The sequence below is a fragment of the Trichosurus vulpecula genome, chromosome 2 (genome assembly GCF_011100635.1).
Source record: "Trichosurus vulpecula isolate mTriVul1 chromosome 2, mTriVul1.pri, whole genome shotgun sequence".
Classification (NCBI taxonomy): Eukaryota; Metazoa; Chordata; class Mammalia; order Diprotodontia; family Phalangeridae; genus Trichosurus; species Trichosurus vulpecula.
Genome location: NC_050574.1, coordinates 183,944,246 through 183,968,152, shown reverse-complemented (window position 1 = coordinate 183,968,152; position 23,907 = coordinate 183,944,246). Strand labels below are relative to the sequence as shown.

General features: G+C 37.6%; 1 protein-coding gene across 1 annotated transcript in view; it reads left to right on the top strand.

Moving 5' to 3' along the window:
* Positions 1 to 23,907, top strand: part of LOC118837892 (mitochondrial intermediate peptidase) — a 204,438-nt gene that overhangs the window by 75,989 nt on the left and 104,542 nt on the right. The window contains exons 11-14 of the mRNA XM_036745033.1: positions 9,553 to 9,706; positions 11,516 to 11,593; positions 14,824 to 15,028; positions 17,158 to 17,267. Coding sequence (XP_036600928.1) covers positions 9,553 to 9,706; positions 11,516 to 11,593; positions 14,824 to 15,028; positions 17,158 to 17,267 — 547 coding nt within the window. The remainder of the gene's footprint in view (positions 1 to 9,552; positions 9,707 to 11,515; positions 11,594 to 14,823; positions 15,029 to 17,157; positions 17,268 to 23,907) is intronic.

Here is a 23,907-nt window from a genome sequence, read left to right as displayed (position 1 = left end):
TTTAGTATATAATTCTGCCTCTTTATGATCTGTAGTTTAGACCTAACCAAAAATTTAATGTTAAGCCTGTTGACTTTTAATTTTTTATGTTTTCTGGTCATGTTCAGGTTCTTAGTAGATAAATGATTTTAAAAATTTCTCTTGAATAGTTCTTTTAAATTCTCTGATTTTTTGACAGAACTTCAAAATTTAGCATAAAAGGCTTTCAAAATGTATGCAGATATTAAAAAAATCAAATAAGTATTTTTTCTCAATAGTATTTTTTCAATTACATGTACAAATAGTTTTCAGCATTCATTTTTGTAAGAGTTTGAGTTCCAAATTTTTCTCCCACCCTTCTTTTCCTCTCCCCACCCCAAGAGAACGAGCCATCTGATATAGGTTATACATGTACAATCATGTTAAACATATTCCCACATTAGGCATGTTGTGAAAGAAGAATCCAAACAGAAGGGAAGAACCACAAGAAAGAAAAAACAAAAAAAAGTGAAAATAATATACTTCACTCTGAATTCAGACTCCATAGTTCTTTCTCTGGATGTGGTTAGCATTTTCCATCATGATCTTTTGAAATTGCCTTAGATTATTGTATTGCTGAGAAGAACTAAGTCTGTCGTACTTGATCATCACACAATATTGCTGTTACTGTGTACAGTGTTCTCCTGGTTCTACTAACTTCACTCAGCATCAGTTCATGTAAGTCTTTCCAGGTTTTTCTGAAATCTGCCTGCTCATCATTTCTTATAGAACAATAGTATTCCATTACATTCATATGCCACAACTTGTTCAGCCATTCCCCAGTTGATGTGCATCCCCTCAATTTCCAGTTCTTTGCCCCAGTTGTTTGCTGCTGTAAATATTTTTGTACATATGGGTCCTTTTCCCTTTTTTATGCTCTCTTTGGGATATAGACCTAGTAGTGGTGCTGCTGGATCAAAGAGTATGCACAGTTTTATAGCCCTTTGGGCAACAAATAAGTATTTGATATTTATTCATCTGTAAAATAAATGGATTAGACTAGTGACCTTCAATTTTCTTTCAGCTCTAGATCTGTGTAAAACATGGGGGAAGCATTTTAGTCCTACATGCTCTGCTGTCAGACCTCATCTGGAGAATTGTTTTCAGTTCTGAGAACCATGTTTTAGAAAGGAAAGATGGAATTGTAAAAGCAAAGAAAGGAAATAAGTATTTATTAAGCACCTGCTCTGTGCCAGTTACTGTGCTAAGCACTTTACAAATATCTCAATTAATCCTGAGAATAGGTGCTATAATTAGCCCCATTTTACAGCTGAGGAAACTGTGGCAGATCTTCGTGACTCCAGACCCTTCATTCTATCCACTGTGTCACGTAGCTGTCTAGAAGATTGATAAGCTAGAAAGTGTCTAGAAAAGGACAAAGAGAATTTTGTAGAGTCTTAAATCTGAGCCTTGTAAAGATAAGTTGAAGGAATTGGGATTGTTTAACCCGGGGTGGGGGACCTGATAGTTGTCTTCAAGTGTCTAAATGACTGTCATGCATAAGAGGGATTAGAATTATTCAGTTTGGTGGTAGGGGCAGAACTATGGGAAAAAGTTGCAAGAGGCCCATTTTCGCTTCATACCTTAAAAGAAACTTCCTAACAATTAGAGCTATTCAAAAATGGAAAAGGTTGACTTGAGAGCTAGTGAGTTCCTCCTTTGGAAATCTTCTGGCAAAATTTGGGTGACTATTTGCTGAGTATGTTGGGATAGAGACTGTTTTTCAGTTATGAGTTGTATTAGATGGTCTCTGAGGGTGACTTAGGTGACTAACCAGAAAACTGTTGTCTAGGCATGAGGTGATGAGAGCCTGCCCCAGGGTATTGGCAGTGTCCCAGGCAAATGAAGGAATATACAAGTGATGTTATGAAGGCAAAATTAACAGGTCTTGGCAACAAACTGGATATGGGGGTTGAGAGAAATTGAGAGGTTGATGATGACCTCTAGATTGTGAGCCTGAGTAACTGGGAAGGTGGTGGTGCTCACTGCAATAATTAGAAATTTAGGAAGAGGGGAAGGTTTGGGGAGAGTTTAGTTTTGGACATATTGTGTTGATATCTATGGGCTATCTAGTTCACAAGTACAAAGAGCAGTTGGAGATTCCTTAGGAAAGAGATTAGGGATAAATATATAGATCCAAGAAGCATTTGCGTAGGATGATAATTGAATCTATGGAAGCTGATAAGATTACTGGTAAAATAGTATAAAGAAAAAACAGGGCCTAGCACAGAGACTTGAATGACACTTAATAGTTAGTAGGTGTGATTTGGATGAAGATCCAGCAAATCACACTGAGACAGAGCAGACTTATAAGAGGAGAACTAGGAAAGAACAGTATCCCGAAAACCCAGAAAGAAGAGAGTATCGAAGAGGAGAGCATGCGTGAAATGATGCAGAGAGGTCAAGAAAGTTGAGGATTAAGGAAAGGCCATTAAATTTGGCAATTACAATATCACTGGTAACTATGGTAAGAGTAATTTCAGTTGAGTGATGAGGTCTGCAGAAAGTTAAGAAGAGAATGAGAGGAAAGAAAGTGGAGGCACAGTTTGCAGATGGCCTTCTCAAGAAGGTTAACCACCAAAGGGAGGGGAAATGGGGGATGATAGCTAGTAGGATGACCTAGCAAGATGCACATCAACATGGCTTGACCAGGTGAAGGTTTTTTAAGAACAGTGGAAACATGGGTGTGTAGGCAATTGATAATCATCCATCTAAATGAAGGACTGAGAATGACAGAGGGGAAAATCTGCTGGAGAAAAAGGATGGCATGGAATCAGTTGTTCATATAGAGCATGCATTCTATTGAAGCTAATATGTTATAGTTAGTTGAATGACATGATATCTAAGAAATCAGTTCTTATGATTGCCTTGGCAAGGGGAAGGACTGCCTTTTCATGTGAGATGGGGTGGAGGAGGAGGTAGTGACAGAATGCATGAGTGATGTGAGATGAAGAGAAAGATGGAGAGAAAGATGTTGTACATGGAGTTATAAAGGTTGTAAAAGATGAAGAGAAAATTATTGGATCACAGACACATTGCTTCTGTGATGACTAACTTTGATAGACTTGGCTCTTCTCAACAACGCAAGGTTGCTCCAAATGCAAGATAGCTCCAAAAGACTCATGATAGAAAAGGCTATCCACATCCAGAGAAAGAATTATGGAGTCTGAATGCAGATTGAAGCAAACTTTTTGCTCTCTCTTTTTGTTTTTTGTTATTTTATTTTATTTTTGGTTTTGTCACATCTTTCTCATGGTTCATTTCATTGGTTGTAATTCTTTACAACTTGATTATTGGGAAAATGAGCTTAATGTGAAGGTATATGTAGAATCTATATCAGATTACATGCCATCTTGGGGAGGGGACAGGGGGCGGAGAGGGAGAGGGAGAAAATTTTGAGCTCAAAAGCTTGTGTAACTGAGTGTTGTAAACTAAAAACAATAAATTATTTAAAAAAAAGAAAATTATTGGCAAGTGGCTTCAATTTTTTTTTCAGTGAAATATGAGGTAAGATAAGAGAATAGGAGAAGAGGGAACCATGGGAGGTTTGAGGAGGAATGAAAAAGTTTGGAAAAGCTGCTGTAGAGAATGGGATAGTGAATTGATTGTAGAGATATGGAAGGATTGCCTTGCTTCTGTGAGGGCCCAGTAGAGATTATCCAACATAATTTTGTAGTAGATCCAGTCAGCATAGTCTCATGATTTTTCTCCTGATTTATTCAGAATTCATGAGTAGCTACAAAGGCAGCAGATAGTGAGAGTAATCTTAAGTCTAATGCTTGGCAGGGCATGATTGGAGGTAGGCTAAGGGTACAAAGGACTTGAGAGAAGAAGACAGTATAGAGTTGAACTGGGGAAAGGAGAATGTAACATGGGGGTGGCTGTGGGATGATATGTTGGAGTTAAAGTTGTGCTGGAGCCAGCTAAAACTGGCCTATAAGATCCCATTGTTCAATTTTCACTTTGAGCATTTACAACTCAGAAATAGGCAAATGCTATGACTGAGGGCTTGATTTATTCTTTTGTTGATTGTCTGGACTTAAGAAAGTGATGGAGAAAATGTTAATGATGTAAATAAACTTAAAAGTATGTCATGTCTCTCTCCCTCTCTCTCTTTATTATATATGTATACATATATATGTATTATGTATGTTTGTATTATATATATGTATATGTTCATAGAAAGAGAGAGAGAACTGTTTGTTAAACATTTACCGGAACACCAGTGTAACAACAATGCTACTTGCTGGTACTGTGGCTGTGTAAGGCCAATAACACCAGCACACAGGAGGGCTACTAGCACAGGCTGTTTGATCTGCTTTTCTGAGGAAAGCAATTTTAAGAGGTTAACAATCTTACTTTAATTAAACATACATGTATCATTTACTTAGTTCAGGGGAAAAAGTCAGCACCCTGAACTTCAGAGAAAAAACAAACAGAAATGACAAGCAGAAATTATATAAACAGAGCAAGATAACACAAATCAACAGACAAGCTTCTAGCTGTCTGACCAAGACATTACATACATAGTAGAGAGAAAAGCACCAACATCTGGGTTTTTCAAAGCTGGGGGGCTCCTTAACAGCTACCCAGAGTCTCATCTGGTCAAATCACACGACACTTCCAGTGAGTGAACCCCCAAATAAAATGCTAACTTCAGAGTATATATATACTTCTTTAGGGTCAGAGGGCATCACAGCCATGCGACTCAGACCCATGTGACCTAAGTCTTCTCATGACTTAAGAAGGTTATCAAAGACTCTTGATTGAAACAAAGGCAAGACTCAAAGGCACTTGATTGCCTTAGTGTTGAAAAGCACTTCAAAACAAAAGACAACAGAAAGTCCCACTTTACTTGCCATTACAACCAGGGAGTGGAGTGATTAGAAATCATGGTTAGGATGAAGAACAGGGTTTGGTGTTGCAAGGCAGAGAGAGATTTGGGGTGAGAACAGATTGTGATCAGATAAGGGAATTTCAGGGTTATGAACATGAAAGTTGAACATTTGCAGGTTGAGGGTCAGATAAAAAATGTATGATTATCTCTGTGTATAGCTGGCATGAGGCAGAGTAATAGGTGATGGGAAATGAGTAAGTTGAGGAACTGGGAAGTCAGGGTGTTTGAGGGAGCATCAGTATGTATGTTGAAGTCCCTTAATATAAGGACAAGAACTGAGGAAGAAAGGAAGATTGTGAGTTAGGCATTGAACTCCAGGAGAAAAGGAGAATGTTGTGGCAGATGTCAATAACAGCTACCAGAATCTTGATTGGGTGATTAATATATATTGAGTCAAACTCAAAGAAGGAATTTTTACTGAGTGAGGGAGAAAGAGTTTGGAAGTGGGCATGGGGCTCTGAAAAGAAGAACTTTACAGAAGTTAGTAGGTTTCTTGCAAAAAGGTCCTCTAATTCACCTTTAAAAAACTTTTTGGTAGCTCTGCAAGAGTGAACAGTTTTTTTTTTTCCCTGAATAAAGGTGTTGGAGTTGTAAGTAGGGTTTCAGAACATCATAAGAATTGATTTCTTAGAAGTCATGTCTTTCAACAGAATATAGCACACAGACTTCCCGGGGTCGAGCCAAGATGGTGGCTGGAAAGCAGGGACTTGCATGAGCTCCCCACCACGTCCCTCCAAAAACCTACAAAAAATGGCTCTGAACAAATTCTAGAACTGCAGAACCCACAAAATAGCAGAGGGAAGCAGGGATCCAGCCCAGGACAGCCTGGATGGTCGCTGGATGAGGTCTATTGCACATGGAGTGGAGGGGAGCAGAGCTCAGCATGGGAGGTAGCAGGATCAACCAGACCAGGAGCCAGGCAAGACAGGCCCTGGCACCCTGAATTAGTGAGCTGTGGCAGTTACCAGACTTCTCGACCCACAAACACCAAAGACAACAGAGAAGGTTAGTGGGAAAAGCTGCGGGGGACAGAGTTCGAGGTTCGGCCACCTCCCCAGGGGCAGCGGGGGAGGTGCAGCTACAGAACTACAGCTGCAGTTACTTCCGGCCCCAGGCCTACATGGTGGGAGGAATTAAGTGGTGGGTCAGAGCAGGAGTGCGGAGCCTGCTGAAGATTTGCATCAGGTCTGGGTCGGTGGTTCTTGAGGAAGGAGGAGTGCTGGTGTGGCAGAACTGGCTGTATAGAAATAGCTCTGAAATCAACGGTGCATCCCCGCAAGCTTGGAACAAAGTACTCTTTGCTCTACAAGCAGTCATACCCCGACGAAAAACTCAAGGGTCAAGTAAGTTGGCTGGGAACATGGCCAGGCAGCGAAAACACACCCAGATTCAGTCTCAGACTTTGGAATCCTTCTTTGGTGACAAAGAAGACCAAAACATACGCCCTGAAGAAGTCAACAAAGTCCAAGAGCCTACATCAAAAGCCTCCAAGAAAAACATGAACTGGTCTCAGGCAATGGAAGAGCTCAAAAAAGAGTTGGAAAAGCAAGTTAGAGAAGTAGAGGAAAAATTGGGATGAGAAATGAGAATGATGCAAGAAAACCATGAAAAACAAGTCAATGACTTCCTAAGGGAGACCCAAAGAAATACTGAAAAAAATATTGAAGAAAACAACACTAAAAAATAGACTAACTTAAATGTCAAAAGAGCTCCAAAAAGCCAATGAGGAGAAGAATGCCTTGAAAGGCAGAATTAGCCAAATGGAAAAGGAGGTCCAAAAGACCACTGAAGAAAATACTACCTTAAAAATGAGATTGGAGCAAGTGGAAGCTAGTGACTTTACGAGAAATCAAGATATTATAAAACAGAACCAAAGGAATGAAAAAATGGAAGACAATGTCAACTATCTCATTGGAAAAACCACTGACATAGAAAATAGATCCAGGAGAGATAATTTAAAAATTATTGGACTACCTGAAAGCCATGATCAAAAAAAGAGCCTAGATATCATCTTTCAAGAAATTATCAAGGAGAATTGTCCTGATATTCTAGAGCCAGAGGGTAAAATAGAAATTGAAAGAATCCACAGATCGCCTCCTCAAATAGATCCCAAAAAGAAAACTCCTAGGAATGTTGTCGCAAAATTCCAGAGCTCCCAGGTCAAGGAGAAAATACTGCAAGCATCCAGAAAGAAACAATTTGAATTTTGTGGAAAAACAATGAGGATAATACAGGATCTGGCAGCTTCCACATTAAGGGACTGAAGGGCTTGGAATATGATATTCCGGAGGTCAATGGAGCTAGGATTAAAACCAAGAATCACCTACCCAGCAAAACTGAGTATCATGCTCCAAGGCAAAATATGGATTTTCAATAAAATAGAGGACTTTAAAGCTTTCTCAGTGAAAAGACCAGAGCTGAATAGAAAATTTGACTTTCAAACACAAGAATCAAGAGAAGCATGAAAAGGTAAACAAGAAAGAGAAATCATAAGGGACTTACTAAAGTTGAACTGTTTTGTTTACATTCCTACATGGAAAGATGATGTGTATGATTCATGAGACCTCAGTATCATAGTAGCTGAAAGGAATATGCATATATATATGTGTGTGTGTGTGTGTGTGTGTGTACACATATATATACATATGTGTGTGTCTATGTATGTATATATGTAGATATATATATCTACATATACATACACACACACACAAAGGGCACAGGGTGAGTTGAATATGAAGGGATAATATCTAAAAAAATAAAATCAATTTAAGGGATAAGAGAGGAATATATTGAGAGAGGGAGAAAGGGAGAGATAGAATGGGGTAAATTATCTCGCTTAAAAGTGGCAAGAAAAAGTGGTTCTGTGGGAAGGGAAGAGGGGGCAGGTGAGGGGGAATGAGTAAATCTTGCTCTCAACTGACCTGAGGAGGGAATACCATACACACTCAATTGGGCATCTTACGCCACAGGAAAGGAGGAAGAAGATAAAAAAGGGGGGATGATAGAAGGGAGGGCAGACGGGGGGAGGAGGTAATAAAAAACAAACATTTTCAAAAAGGGACAGGGTCAAGGGAGAAAATTCAATAACGGGGGATAGGTTAGGAAGGAGCAAAACATAGTTGATCTTTCACAACATGAGTATTGTAGAAGGGTTTTACATAATGATGCGCATGTGGCCTATGTTGAATTGCTTGCCTTCTTAGGGAGGGTAGGTGGGGAGGGAAGAGGCAGAGAATTTGGAACTCAGAGTTTTAAAAACAGACGTTCAAAAACAACTACAACAAAAAAATTTTTTTTCATGCAACTAGGAAATAAGATACACAGGCAATGGGGCATAGAAATTTATCTTGCCCTACAAGAGAAGAAGGGAAAGGGGGATGGGAGGGGAGTGGGGTGACAGATGGGAGGGCTGACTGGGGAACGGGGCAACCAGAATATACGCCATCTTGGAGTGGGGGGAGGGTAGAAATGGGGAAAAAATTTGTAATTCAAACTTTTGTGAAAATCAATGCTGAAAACTAAATATATTAAATAAATTTTTTAAAAAAGAATTTAAAAAAATTAAAAAAAAACAGAATATAGCATATTAACTTGAACAGAATGTATGTTAACATTTAAGATATATTAGCAAATTTAGCATTTATACTTCAGCTAGACAGTGAGGCCTGGAATTAGGATTCTTTGCGAGGATGTTTTGAATAAACTGAGAGCATTATTAGAAGTGAGAGCCTTCACTTCAGTAATGCATTTCTCTCACACCCCTTCACATCTTAATAGATTTTATAATTTTTAAAAACATAATAGATTCATAATGAATTTTAAAATAATTCACTAGTCAGGTTGATACTATAGAATTCTCTTAATCATATATATATATTAAATCATTGATTTATAATTGCAAAAGAATTAAATATATTTATGATGATTTTTGTTCTATCTTTTAATAATAATAACTTACATTTATTTATTGATAATGTAATTGTCAGAGTGCTTTCTTCCTGACAATCCTATGAAACAGGTACTTAAGGGATTAGTAGAGATAATAATTATCATCCCTACTTTGAAACTGAGGAAATAGCTCTCAGAGACATTAAGTGATTTGCCCCTTGTCACCTAGCTTTGTGTTAGAATAGAAATTCAGACCAAAATCTTTTTTACTTGATAAGTCATTCACTTTTACTATGAAATTGGAATGCCTCTTGACTATGGCAAATTTCTTTGAAGATTTTGAAACTTGTTCTTCTACAGCCTAGGGTTATAGGCTTGTTTCCTATTGTTAAACCTAAGGTCATCTTCCAAAGTTCCCCTCTTCTCCACTTAACCAGCTATGTAGTAATGAACTTTCGTAACATGATTTACTAGGCCAGTGAAAAAATAATGTCTTTTAAGAAGCCAGCCTTGCCAGATTGTATTATATATTAGTTATATGTATTTAAATTTATTTAGCATCTTTCTTTTGAAGACATTTGAACTGTAATAATCTCTCAACAGTTGTTGTAATATGGTCATCTTTTGAGTACACTAATATTTTAACTTCCTTTAGCTGTTCTGATAAGATAACATTCTAAGATGTTATCTGAATTATTCGTAGTGCTAAATTGGAGAAAACTGTTTTTGAACCTCTTTTCTTCCTTCAGGTATAATATTGAGCCCAGTTTATATTGCCCATTTTTTTCACTTGGTGCATGCATGGAAGGTCTGAACTTACTATTCCGTCAGCTCTTAGGAATCTCTCTCTATGTCGAACAGCTAGAAAAAGGAGAAGTGTGGTGTGAAGATGTTCGAAAACTGGTAAGCAGCCCATAATGTGTAAGCTTAGTGTTTTTAATTGCACCCTGTAGCCTGGTGGTTGAATTGGCAGCAGTGGCTGCAGTGCCTTCACTTGCCCTCACCTAGCCATCTGCTCTCTGCCTGATTGATATTTTGTCCTTGTAGCCCCACTGAATGGTTGTTTGACTTTATTCATTTCCAAATCCTTCATCACAAACTTTAATGTGAAGATGTGGTTAAAATTGCCCTAAAGCAGAGTATCAAAAAAAGTCCTCTGAAAAAAATAAATTCTTTTTTGGAACAGAGGAAAAGAGAAAAATAAAATATGTTTATAAATTCTAGATGTAGGAGGATTTACATCATTGCTTTCTGTTTCTTCATTACTTTTTAATCTTTCATAATTTTCAGGAAATCATTAGAATATCTTGTTTCAAATCATCTTTCCACCCCCTTTCTTCTTTTTGGATTTTTTAAAAAAGATTTTTAAACCATTCTCTAATTATTTTTTTATGATTAATTTATTTATTTTTAGTTTTCAACATTCATTTCCACAAGATTTTGAGTTACAAATTTTCTACCCATCTCTACCTTCCCCCCCCACCCCAAGATGACATGATCATTCTCTAATCATGTTTGTAAATCATACCTGCTGTATAGTGCCCTTTAATTATTTCACTTGATCCTCATGGCAACCTTGTAAAGTAGATGGGGCAAATATTTTTCTTGTTATTTAGTCATTTCAGTCATGTCTGACTCTTCATGATGCTGTTTGGGGTTTTCTTGGCAAAAGTACTGGAGTGGTTTGCCTTTTCCTTCTCTAGCTCATTTAACAGATGAAGAAACTGAGGCAAACTGGGTTAAGTGACGTGCCCAGGGTTGCACAGCCCGCTGAGGCAGAGAGGGAAGGATTATTGATCTGGAGCTGGAAGTGGCCCCAGAGGCCATTTACTCCAGCCTCCTAATTTTACAGTTAGGGAACTGAGGTCTCAATTTAACAACTTTCTAGTGACTTCTGTATTTCTTTTTTATCCAGTGTTTATCTTGCTTGAAATAAGCATTTTTATATACTTTTCCTCTTATTCTTTCTAATATTTATTTGCCCATTTCCTGCCATTAAATCTTTTTTATCTACTTTTATAGCACTCATATCCATTCTGTATTTTTTTTTCTTATGATTTAGCTAACCTTACCTAACTTGGTAAGAGTGGGAAGTGGGAAAGAGAATGAGAAATTTGGAGGAAGTGTGCTCCATCTGTATAGTCACCAGAATTATACTTCTGAAGCTGATAAATTTCCTGTGCTATTTTGAAGGATATGTTTTAAAATAAAATGGACAAACAAAATGGCTTCCACAAAAGAGAGAGAAGGCAGTATGGAGTCATGCCTCCTTCTCCTCTTGCTTTCTCTCTCCTTTCCCTCCCCTTCCCATGTAGGGTTAAGGTAGAGTTCTCATCAGTGATATAAGGGGGATATAGAAGCTAGGTTCGCTTACCATTGAACCACACTGTTAAGATTTTACTTGGGGAATTATAGCTACTTCTTAAGATTTGAAAGGAGCTGATAGTACCATAGTCCCCCTCTACAATGCCTAGTGAAGGGTAAGTAGATAAAAGAGAATAGAGTGTTTGTAAATGACTACAAATAGATGGGATGTCAAATTTTCTTATCTTGTATTGGAAATCTCCATACCAAAAAAAGTATATGTGTTTATAGAGGAATAGAAGCAAAGGCCTCTATTTGTGGCTATGCATTTCTAATGCATACCTAATTTGGGTATAAGAAACATTTTGTGTAAAAGTTTCAGATTCCTTCATTGTGATGTTCTTTCAGGCTGTGGTTCATGAAACTGAGGGACTTTTGGGATACATCTATTGTGACTTCTTTCAGCGAGCAGACAAACCACATCAGGTAATATGCTGTTTAGAGGACTATTTCCTCAAGAACTAACCAGCAGTAAGCTAGCAGCTCTATGAAAGATAGACCTCACTTAATGGAATCATGATTTTAAAAGACATAATTCACAAATAAAGTTAATTTTAAAATAGATCATTTAAATTAGGACTAAGAATAACTGGACTTAATTAAATGTTTTTCTGTGTATCCTTTATCTAGGTACCATATTTCGTTGAAATCTGTTAAAAATGGCAAAAGAAATGTCCATTTGAAAATTTTTATTGGCCATCAGTATGTTTCCAAGGGGCAAATTTAAGATGTTTCTTGGTTCTTTTTGGTAGAGTACCATACCTAGTCAAAAATCAGGCAGCAACTTCAGTAGTTGTTGCTGAACAAAAATGGGATACGAAGCAGACAGGTTAAAGTTAATGTCAGTTTTCATTCATATAGCACTTTATAATTTTCATAGCCCTTTAATTATTTCACTTGATCCTCATGGCAACCTTGTAAAGTAGATGGGGCAAATATTTTTCTTGTTATTTAGTCATTTCAGTCATGTCTGACTCTTCATGATGCTGTTTGGGGTTTTCTTGGCAAAAGTACTGGAATGGTTTGCCTTTTCCTTCTCTAGCTCATTTAACAGATGAAGAAACTGAGGCAAACTGGGTTAAGTGACGTGCCCAGGGTCACACAGCTAAGAAGTGTCTGAGGCCACATTTGAACTCAGGCAGATAAGTCTTTTTGACTTGAGGCCCAGTACTCTATCCACAGGACCACTTTGCTGCCCAGGACAAATATTATTGTCCCCATTTTTCAGATGAAGTAATTGAAGTTCATAGAAATTAAGTGAGTTATACAAGGTCATGAGGTTAGTCAGTAGTGGAACTGGAGCTAGGAACCAAATCTTCTGTAACCTACCTAATCATTTCATGATGGCATGCTTGCATGGATGCTGTATAATGTGCTTTCTTGTGCTTCCCAGTCACCAGCGGAGTGAAGCAGATATATGTCCTTGCTCCTCTGTTTTTTTTTTTTAACATGATATTTTTGGTGATGTTGTCAGACACCTTCAGTGAAGATGAAAAGAACATCAGGTTCAACTACTGCACTGTGACAGTAAATTATTTAATTTGAAAATGCTCCATACAAGCCAAGACTAAAGTAGAGGGAGAATTGGTGCATGATTTTTTGTTTGCAGATGATTGTACAGTTAATGTAGCCTCTGAAACTGAGATACAACAATGCATGGATTAATTTTCTGCTGCTTGTGCTAATATTGACCTAATGACTAACATCACAAAAGGAGAGGTTTTCCATCAGCCAGCACCACAGCATCCATACATGAAACCATTGGTTACAGCAAATGGAAAAATTCTGAATGTTGTGGATAATTTCACTCACCTTGACAGTACACTTTCCAGTGATGTACATATTGATAATAAAGTTGGTGCATGCATTGCCACAGTTAGCTCAGTGTTTGACAGGCTGCAAAGGAAAGTGCGGGAGAGAAGAGGTATTAGAGTGCCTACTGAACTGAAGGTCTCCCGAGCAGTTGTGCTGACCTTGTTGTTGTATGCCTGTGAACCCTGGACAGTATACCAGCACCATGCCAGAAAACTGAACTGCTTCCATTTGAGTTCTCTTAGGAACAGTCTCAGGACCAGACACTGAGGTCTTTTCTTGAGCTGAAATGCCAAGCATTCAAACTCTACTATAGACAGTACAATGAGCTGGCCACATTGTTCGAATGCCAGATGTACTTTTGCCTAACAGACTACTTTATGAAGAACTCATACAAGGCAGGTGCTCACATGGTGGTTAGAAGAAGTGATACAAGGACACTCTCAAGGTCTCTCTGATGAACTTTGGAATTGATTGTGAGACATGGGAAACACTGGCGCAAGATTATCTAGCATGATGTGCCTGCATCAAAGAAAGTGCTGTGCTCGATGAGCAAAGAAGAATTGTGGTAGCTAAAAAGAAACATGAGATTATGCACATTTGAAGACATCTTCACTCCAAATGTTCATGTGGACCAATTTTAACCTATCTGTGGTAGAGCCTTCCAAGCCCATATTGGTATGATTAGCCACAGTTGGACACTCTGTACATTGACCCTGACATTGTGATGTCATTTTGGTCCTGTTTGATTGCAAAGGACAAACAACATCCTACTTGATAATTGTCTCCCCACTGCGGGAATCCTCACTTTGTGTGGTTAATGCTAATCTAGAGACCAGTATATCCAAATAAGAAAAAAAAACACAGGCAAACATTTATTGAATTCTTGCATCATGCAAAATATTTGCTTTGTTTTTATTCAGTCATTTTTCAATTATGTCCAACTCTTTGTGACCCCATTTGGTGTTTTCTTGGCAAAGATACTGGAGTGGCTTTTCATTTCCTTCTCCAGCTCATTTTACAAATGAGGAAATTGAGACAAACAGGGATAAGTGAGTTGTCCAGGGTCACACAACTAGTACATATCTGAGGCCAGATTTGAACTCAGGCAGAGGAGTCTTCCTGACTCCACATCTGGCTCTCTATCCACTGTGCCACCTAGCTGCCCCAACAAAATAAGTTTCACAGATGTGCATGACATTTTAAAAATTTCTTAATAGATGGTAAGTATAATGAATAGGTATAACAAAATAGTTTAGATAATGACTAATAATTTGTTGGTGTGATAATTCTTATCTTAATTTTTCTATGGTATATTTGCATTTCAAAATAAAATTCCCCTATTCATAGTTTCAGGGAGTGTACTAATTGCCAGTAGTGGCTTTAACTGAATCATCTTCTGAACTGTTTTTTCTATTTGGGAAAAAAAACATTCTAGCAATTTACAAATTTAAAAATTCATTTTTTGAGTGTTTTCTCTGCTTATATTTGTTTTTGCTTCCTTCACTTTCTAGGAAGTAGGAACTGTGTTTTATTTATTTTTTTTTCTTAAACCAACAGTGCTGAATACAGAGTAGGCATTCATATGGTTGTGAATTGAATTTGAGATTGAAAAATTTTGCTAGCATACATCAGTACTTTCTCATTCCTTTTAAATATTAGGAATTTAAGAGGAGTAGATTTTTTTTTAATGAAAACTATTGTAAATAAAAGAGGTAAAATTCTAGTTGTGTTAAAAATGAAATTTAAACACTTACCTTTGGTGTGGTTCTATGTTGATAAATCCCTTTGACTTTTTGTTTTACCTTGACCTTGTTTTTCCTTTCTTCTTTCTGATTATGAAGGACTGTCATTTTACAATCCGTGGAGGAAGATTAAAGGAAAATGGGGAATATCAGCTTCCAGTAGTAGTTCTCATGCTGAACCTTCCTCATTCAACAAGTATTGTACCACCTTTATTAACTCCTGGAATGCTGGAGAATCTTTTTCATGAAATGGGACATGCCATGCATTCCATGCTGGGACGTACTCGTTATCAACATGTTACAGGTGAGATGCTAAGATGACAGTTTTATTTGGTACTTTATATTTTCAATCAATTTTATTTGAAAAGGGAAGCCCTTATTTTAGGGGAAAAAACGTTCATTTCATAGCCCTTTGTGCTCATTTCATTGACCATGCCTCTTACGTTTCCTTTTCTACTCTCTAAATTTTCTGCTTAACTTTCTTTTGTTTCTCTCCTCTAGCCATGCAGCCTTTTACTTCACCCACATACTTCAGCCATGGATAATACATGACATTTTCATGGTGCATTATTCTTTTGAATGGTCTTTACTTATGTAAATATTCTTATTTTATATTTGAGTGTAAATAAATGTGTGCAACTGGTTCTATTAAAGTTTTTTTGAATTGGGTATCTGGAAGAGAGATAGGACTACTGAGTAGGGTCAGGAGCATGAATGTGGTTTAGCTATTGATGAATTGTGATGACAATCAGTTTTGCTTGTGATCAGATGTTAATAAGTTCCTCTCTATAAGTTATAGAATTGTGAGTTACAGTAAAAAGTATGCATTTGATATTTGACTGAGGCAGACTTCGTAATTTTAAGAGAATTTTATATCAACAACTACAATAACAGTAATGAGAGGCAGAATGGTATGTATATAGAAGGCTAGCCTTATAGTTAGGAGGTCCTGGGTTCAAGTTGTACCTCTGAAACATACTGGCTCTGTGACCGTGGCTAGAAGAGACAGAGAACTTGCTGATCTGTGTGATCCTCACTAGACAAACACACACGCGCGCGCACACACACACGTATGCTCTGGACCTGTGATTTCTTCAGGGTGGGGCAGATTGTGTGTGTTGGGATGCAGAGGAGGCAGGTGACTCACTATGGCTGTCCAAGCTACTGTGGAGAAGCAGAGCTTGAACCTGAATCTTCTAATTTCAGAGCCAGCCCTGCTGTACACTGTGCCATGCTGCCTTCTAATGGAACAACAATTAATAATTTATATCAATAACTGACATATAGCACTTGAAAGTTTTCAGAGTGCCTTACATAAATTATCTCATTTGAATCTAACAAGAGCATAGATGTTTTCTTTAAAAACTACTCAGAAAAGTCGCTTTGTTGCTTTGTCCATCAGTTCCTTTATCTGCAAAATGGGGACAATAATACTTGAATTGCCTACTTCTCAGGGTTATTTTGAGGAAAGTGCCTGGTAAACCTTAAAGAATGATAATAGGTTATAATTCAGTACCCCAAATGTGTGTTAACAGAAAAGTAAAATTAAGCTCAGGGAAAATAACCTGCCACTTAAACTTCTCTCCATTAACTTTTGGAGTTGGGATTGATGTGAGTGGGAGGTCCAAGGGGAAGCTCAGACCTCCAGCTATGGTCTTGATCATGTCCATTCCCCTTGGTTTCCTCCTTTGTAAAGTAAACTAATTTCTAAAGTCTTTCCCAGCTCTAAAGATTGTGTGATTTTGTCCCTTTGCTGGCCAAGCTCCTGTGGCCCCAGCTTCAAGCCCTGGTTGCAATCTCATGGTGGGTGGTGGTTCCCTGCTAGTGGTGGATTGTAAATAGGTGGTCTCTGCCTTGGAATGAGTTTGGAGGCAGAGGAACTTTTACTGATGACAAAAATGAAAAAAAAGGGTTAAATTAAAATTAAATTCTTATAACATTTGCTTATTTTAAAGAACTATATAGTTACATTGATACTTTTATTACATGGCATTGACTTTTTTAAAAAAGAAAATAAGTTGGGTCAGTGTGAATTTACAAGAAGGGAAGGAATAGAAACCATGTTTGAGAATGGAATCCTGTGAATTTTAAGTGAAAATTTTTACTTTAATTGTAATAGCATCTGAATTTGATATACTTGGTACGTGGACAGCTTGAGTGCTGACAAGTTTGCTTTTAGAGAGTGTGAGCAGTTTTTTTATAAGGTGCCTTACCCAGCTGTGCAAACGTTTTCTTTCACTTTTTGATCTGAAGTAAAATGCATAGGATTATAATGAAGTTTTTTGCCAATTTGTGCAGTAATTTTATAGAAGTAAAATATTGACTTAATGAATTAAAGCTTGTAGTTCATCAAAAGTCCAAATAAAGTTTTAGAAGTTCTCATAAAAATAGCATATGTTACCTTAAATTATGCCAATTGTTATTTTATTTCAGGGACAAGATGCCCCACTGATTTTGCTGAAGTTCCTTCTATCTTGATGGAGTATTTTGCAAGTGATTATAGAGTGGTTAACCAGTTTGCGAAACATTATCAGACTGGCCAGGTAGGGAAAACAGTATACTTGTGATAACTCTTTGTTTTATCATTAAACTGGACTTAGGTAAAGTTATGAATTTTACAAAGGAAATTATTCATTTTTCCTTTCACTCATATTAGGATGGAAGTAGGGAACCCTAACCATTTTGTGAGGAAAATCTACTTTTCATCTTCTAAAGGCCTATGCTCACCAGTGTAGAGTGTTAAAGGGGAGGTATACAGCAAAGTCCCCAAATCTAGGTATGGTGTGGGAATGTGCTCTTGTGCCTTCTGGAAATCCCAATGAAATTAAGAAAGAAGAGAGCATAATATGGAAGGGAGGATTATGGTGACAACTGGCTTACGATGTTACTGGGAGATACACACTTACCATTTAAGAACTCACAAATTAGGCTAACCAATTTTTCCAGCATTTCTTGAATACATTGAAATAGCCGCATCTTGCCAAAACTGGCTATTTAAATAGTGTACAGTTTGTGTACTGTGAATTTCACCTTGTTGTTGGCTTCCAGTATAATTTTGGTGCTATGGTCCTGTGAGAAAAATACATTAAACTGTTCAGTGAGGAGAGGTTTGTTAAGGTTTCTATTATTGTAATATGCTTAATATTGTAGTACCTGTAGTAAAGCTGTAGTAATTTGAGAAATTTTTAGTACTTTTCAACACTATAATTCCCCCTTCACTTTTGTGCTCATATTCTTTCCCTCAGACCATGAAGTCATAGTTCGTAAAATTTAGCTTCCTCTTTGTTTTACTCAGAGTACTTCCAGTGCCTCATGGAACTGAGCTGCAGTGTTTCATTTTGCTAGATATCATTCTTTACTCCAAATGATGCCTCATACCTACCTCACAGGGTTGTGATGATCAAACAAAAAATTTTCATATATTTATGTATGTATGTTCACTGGAAGTTTAAATTTTATACACACACATATACATACACACATGTGTCAATCAGATTGCTTTTGATTATGGCAGTTTCCTGAAAAATTCCTCCAGTTTCAGAGTTAAAATCCTATAAAGTAAATTAATTTACTTGATTGCACATAAAAGTAGTGATTAAAGGGGGAAAGACACTTGACCTTCATCTTTTGCCATGTTGGAGTAATCAGTCAATAAGCATTTATTCAGCTCTTACTATGTGCCAGGCACTGTGCTTCTGGGGAAACAGAAGTAGAACAGTCTCTGCCTTCTAGGAGCTTACATTCTAATGGAATACGGCATGTACATCAATATATGCGTAATATATACAAAATGAATATGAGGTAGTTTTGGGAGAGAGGGCATTATTAGCTGTTGGAGATAAGGAAAACCTTCCTTTAAGAGGTCATTCTTGAGCTTGGTTTTAAAGGAACCCAGAAATTCCTAGAGGCACAAGTGAGGAGAGAGTGTATTGCAGACAGAGAAGATCGCTGGTATAAAGACGCAAAGATGGGAGAATAGCGTCATGTATTCAGAACAGCGAATAGGCCAGTGTGACTAGATTGCCAAGTACATGCAGGGAAATAATGACGTTGTAACCGTATTGAGATCAGATTGAAATGCCAACTATTAAATCATTGAATAACTCACTTGACTGACTGATTCTAAAAATCAACTTGTTTTGGTAAGTTTCTTTGGTGTAACTCAGTGCTACATGAATTTTAGTTGTTGTTATTGCTACATTTTATATTCTACCCAAGCTGGATTGCTACGCGTTGCTTGAATTTGACCTGCCATTTCTGGTGTTTGTGTTTTCCTGTGTCTTTCATATAACTTCTCTTTCTTAAAGCCTTAGCCCAGGTGCTGCCTTTTCCATGAAGCTATTATGTACCTACTATGTGCTAAGCACTGTGCTAAATGCTAGGTATAGTGTATAAGGGGCCAGACTTGGAATCAGGAAGATCTGATTCCATGTCCCGCCTCAGAGCCTTCTGTGATACCTAGGTAAGATCCTTACAATCTCACGGCCTCATTTTCTTTATCTGTAAAATGAGGGAGTTGGACTAGATAACCTCTGAGGGCCCTTCCAACTTTCATCTGTGATTTTGTTATCCCTGATCCTATATGTTCTCTCCTTCCTCAGATTTTCAAAAAAAATTTTTTTTAATCTCTCTTCATTCTACAACAATCTACCTTGTATTATACTTGTCTGTGTATGTTTTGTTTGCTCACTTCTAGATCATAAGTTCCTTGAGGACAGGAATGATAATTTTTTTCATTTTTGTATCCCCACTACCCCATACAATGTATTATCGCGTATATTAGGTACTTATTAGTTGTGGAATTGATTTGAATTTTGTAGAAATAGATGGCTTCTATGTTTTGTTTTTAAAAAAGGTATATATGGAAATCTAGAAACTTGAGGGTTGCAGCACAGGGAAAATTTTGGGTTAGGTTTTAACAAGAGAAATTAAAGTAATTCTGTTATGAAAATATACTATAGCTTATCCAGATGGAAATTATGAATAAATGATGCTGTCCTAGTCAATTTCAAAGCTTTTTTGGAGACAAACAATAGTAGTATTTGCAGTGCTAATAATAGCTGAAATCTATATAATCCCCTACAATTTACTAAGTTCTTTTCATATATTTCCTCATTTGATCCTCAGAGCAGCCCTTTGAGATTATGCAAGGTAGATATTTTATCTTTTATATATTTTGAAGTCACACTCTGCTCAAAGTGTTCATTGACCTTAGGAAAGCAGATAGTTCAGAGGAAAAGATAGTTGTATTCAGTAGAGATGGGAGACTTTTACAAAGACATTCTGAGTTTATTGTGAAATGAAAATAAAATGAATCAGAAAGCATTTATTAAGTACCTCCCATGTGCCAAGAACTGTACACTGTGCACTGTGTTGGGGATAAGAAAAGGGGGGAACACCAGTATGGCTAGACAAATATTTTCATGATGATCTTAGGTTTAAAAGATTTTACACGAAAGATGGAAAGAAGAATTAATAACCAAGATTAAATTCCAAAAAGCATTGGGAACCTATGAGAAAAATGTCAGAGAAGCTGAGGCCTGGAATAGACTGAGCCTTATGAAAAATAGTAGAGGAAACAAAAGAGCTTTCAAAACTGTGTTTAGAACTAGAACAAGGATTATTTTGCTTGAGAAAAGTGATGTAATGTTACAGGACTGGTCAACTTCTTTTTTATTGCTTGTTTTCCACCTTCAGTAAGGAAAATGGCCTTTTATACTAGAAAGTATAGAACAAACACTATTAAGAGAAATGCAGCCCCTATTAGATGAGGAGAAAGGAAGAGAGCACCAGTTTGCTCAAAATGAGCCCATGTCTCCATTTTTTTTTGGTTGTTTCGTTGTTTGAGTCGTGCCCGACTCTTTGTGACTCTATTTTGGGGTGTTCTTGGCAAAGATACTGGAGTGATTTTACATATGAGGAAACTGAGGCAAATAGGGTTAAGTGACTTGCCCAGGGTCACACAGCTACTAAGTGTCTGAAGATTTAAATTCAGGAAGATAAGTCTTCCTGACTCCAGGTCCAGCACTCCATCCACTGTGCCCATCTAGCTGGTCCCAAAATGAGGTAAATCAGGTTAAGTGTTATGCCCAGGATCACATAGCTAGTAATTGTTGTCTGAGGCTGGATTTGAACTTGTGAAAATGAGTATTCCTGATTCCAAGCTCAGTGCTATATCCACTGTACTACCTAGTTGCCATGTCTTTATAGCTGTATGAATTAGTAAATCGCAAAATGGTAAACTGATAATCCCTATGAATTTTGAGAAATTCCAGTGAATGAAAAAGATGCTGGAAAACCATGAGCAAATATTTCAATTTTCCAAGGGAAAATTGTTTATTTTTGTAAGTAGACGAACTTGACATCGGTCCTCAACAAAATCCTGCAATAGATTATTTAACGACTTTTTAGCATTTAAAGAACAATGTTGAAATTATTTGGAGCCAAGTTTAGTTTCACTAAGGACAGGTCTTGTTAAACTATGATAATGTTTACAAAGTTGTTAGAACTTGGAATGAAAAAGACATAATGAATCTTAATTTTAGCAATATTTTACTAAATTTCCTGTGCTTTCCTTGTGGATGGTAAAATTTGAACCAGATATTTGTATTAGGTAAATTCACAGCTGGTTGAACAGCCTTGTAAAAGGTTGTTTTTCATGGATCAGCATCAGCCTAGATGGTGATATTTAATGGAAGGCCACAGAGCACCTGGCCTTGTTCTGGTCAGCATTTTTTTTCAGTGATTTGTATGCAGATACAAAAAGTATGCTTATTAGTTTAATATGTTACACAAAATTAGGAACAGTAACTAATACTGTAAATGACAATCAAAATTCAGTCATATTGACAGGTTTGAAACTAAAAGATTAAATTTTATACCATTTGCGTTCAAAAGCCTTGCATTTAAATAAAAAGGAAAATCAACTGCATGGGTATAAGTCAGCAACTTTATAACAATGTGAAAAACAAATATAAGAATAATTAAAATTAGCCAGTTAGTCTGAGGAGCATATTAAGAAGACTTACACATTCTTAGAGTATGTTCATAGAAAGATGATATTCAGATAATGGAAAATAGTAGTCCCACTGTAGTTTGCACTACTCCAACTGTATCTTTGAGGATGTTGTTCAGTCCTGTGTTTTCAGAGAAGTATTATTAAATTTCCCTTATGCCTTCATTGTACCTCATTTTGTGGTTGAAGTTACCTTGATTTCACAAAGGCTACACCCATGAAGGTACAATATCTGGAAGACCCTACCAGGACAGAAGGACTTTAAGTGCTAACCCACTGGTAGATTCTATGTCTGTTGTTTGTGGCTAGCCTAAGTTCAAAGAATTTGTTAAGTTCATTAATGAATTTGCCACAGAGTGATAAATAATTTGCTCCCATCAACTCTTGAAGACGACTTAGTAACTTCTAGAGAAGTTGTAATCTGTGTTGGAGAATGCAGTGACTACACTATTAAAATTACAGATCCTTTGGAATTTTGAAATATCAGTAAGCTAGAGAATATCCAAAAAGGAGATGCCAAGATAATTAATGGCTTTGAAATGTTGTAATATAGGAATGGTAAAAAGAAATTGGATTCATTTTGACTGGAATGAGAAGATTAAGATATGATAGCTCTCTTGAAATATTTAAAGGCTATGTGGAAGAAGGACCGAAGAATGGAAATATGATCAGATTTCATTTCAGCAAAAGAAAAAATTTAAAAGCAATTAGGGTGGCGGAGCCAAGATGGCGGCTGGAAAGCAGGGACCAGCCTAAGCTCCCTGCCGAGCCCCTCCAAAAACCTATAAAAAATGGCTCTGAACCAATTCTAGAACGGCAGAACCCACAGAACAGCAGAGGGAAGCAGGGCTCCAGCCCAGGACAGCCTGGATGGTCTCTGGGTGAGGTCTATCGCGCACGGAGCTGGGAGCTGGGAGCTGGGAACGGAGTGGTGCAGAGCCCAGCCTGAGCGGCGTGGACCAACAAGAGCAGCAACCGGGCAGAGCATGCCCTAGCGCCCTGATTCAGTGAGCTGCGGCAATTACGAGACTTCTCAACCCACAAACACCAAAGACAGCAGAGAAGGTTAGTGGGAAAAGCTGCGGGAGTGGAAAGAGTTTGCGGTTCGGCTTCCAGCCCCGGGGGCAGCGGAGGTGGGGCAGCTACGGCTGCTGCTACTTCCGGCTCCAGGCCCACCTGGTGGGAGGAATTAAGTGGCGGATCAGAGCAGGGGTGCACAGCCTGCCGAAGATCTAAGTCCAGTTCAGGTTGGGGGTTCTTGGGGAAGGAGCAGTGCTGGTGTGGCAGAGCTGGCACCTCCCCCCCAAACGTGGAACATAGAACTCTGTAGTCTACAAGCAGTCATACCCCACTGAAAAACTCAAAGGTAAAGTTAGTTGGCTGGGAATATGGCCAGGCAGCGAAAACGCAATCAGATTCAGTCTCAGACTCTGCATTCTTTCTTTGCTGACAAAGAAGACCAAAACATACAGACAGAAGAAATTAATAAAGTCAAAGAGCCTACAACAGAAACCTCCAAGAAAAACATGAACTGGTCCCAGGCCATGGAAGAGCTCAAAAAGGATTTGGAAAAGCAAGTTAGAGAAGTAGAGGAAAAATTGGGAAGAGAAATGAGAAGGATGCGAGAAAACCATGAAAAACAAGTCAATGGCTTGCTAAAGGAGACCCAAAAAAATACTGAAAAATACACTGAAGAAAACAACACCTTAAAAAATAGATTAACTCAAATGGCAAAAGAGCTCCAAAAAGCCAATGAGGAGAAGAATGCCTTGAAAGGCAGAATTAGCCAAATGGAAAAGGAGGTCCAAAAGACCACTGAAGAAAATACTACTTTAAAAATTAGATTGGAGCAAGTGGAAGCTAGTGACTTTATGAGAAATCAGGATATTATAAAACAGAACGAAAGGAATGAAAAAATGGAAGACAATGTCAAATATCTCATTGGAAAAACCACTGACCTGGAAAATAGATCCAGGAGAGATAATTTAAAAATTATTGAACTACCTGAAAGCCATGATCAAAAAAAGAGCCTAGATATCATCTTTCAAGAAATTATCAAGGAGAACTGCCCTGATATTCTAGAGCCACAGGGCAAAATAGAAATTGAAAGAATCTATCGATCGCCTCCTCAAATAGATCCCCAAAAGAAATCTCCTAGGAATATTGTC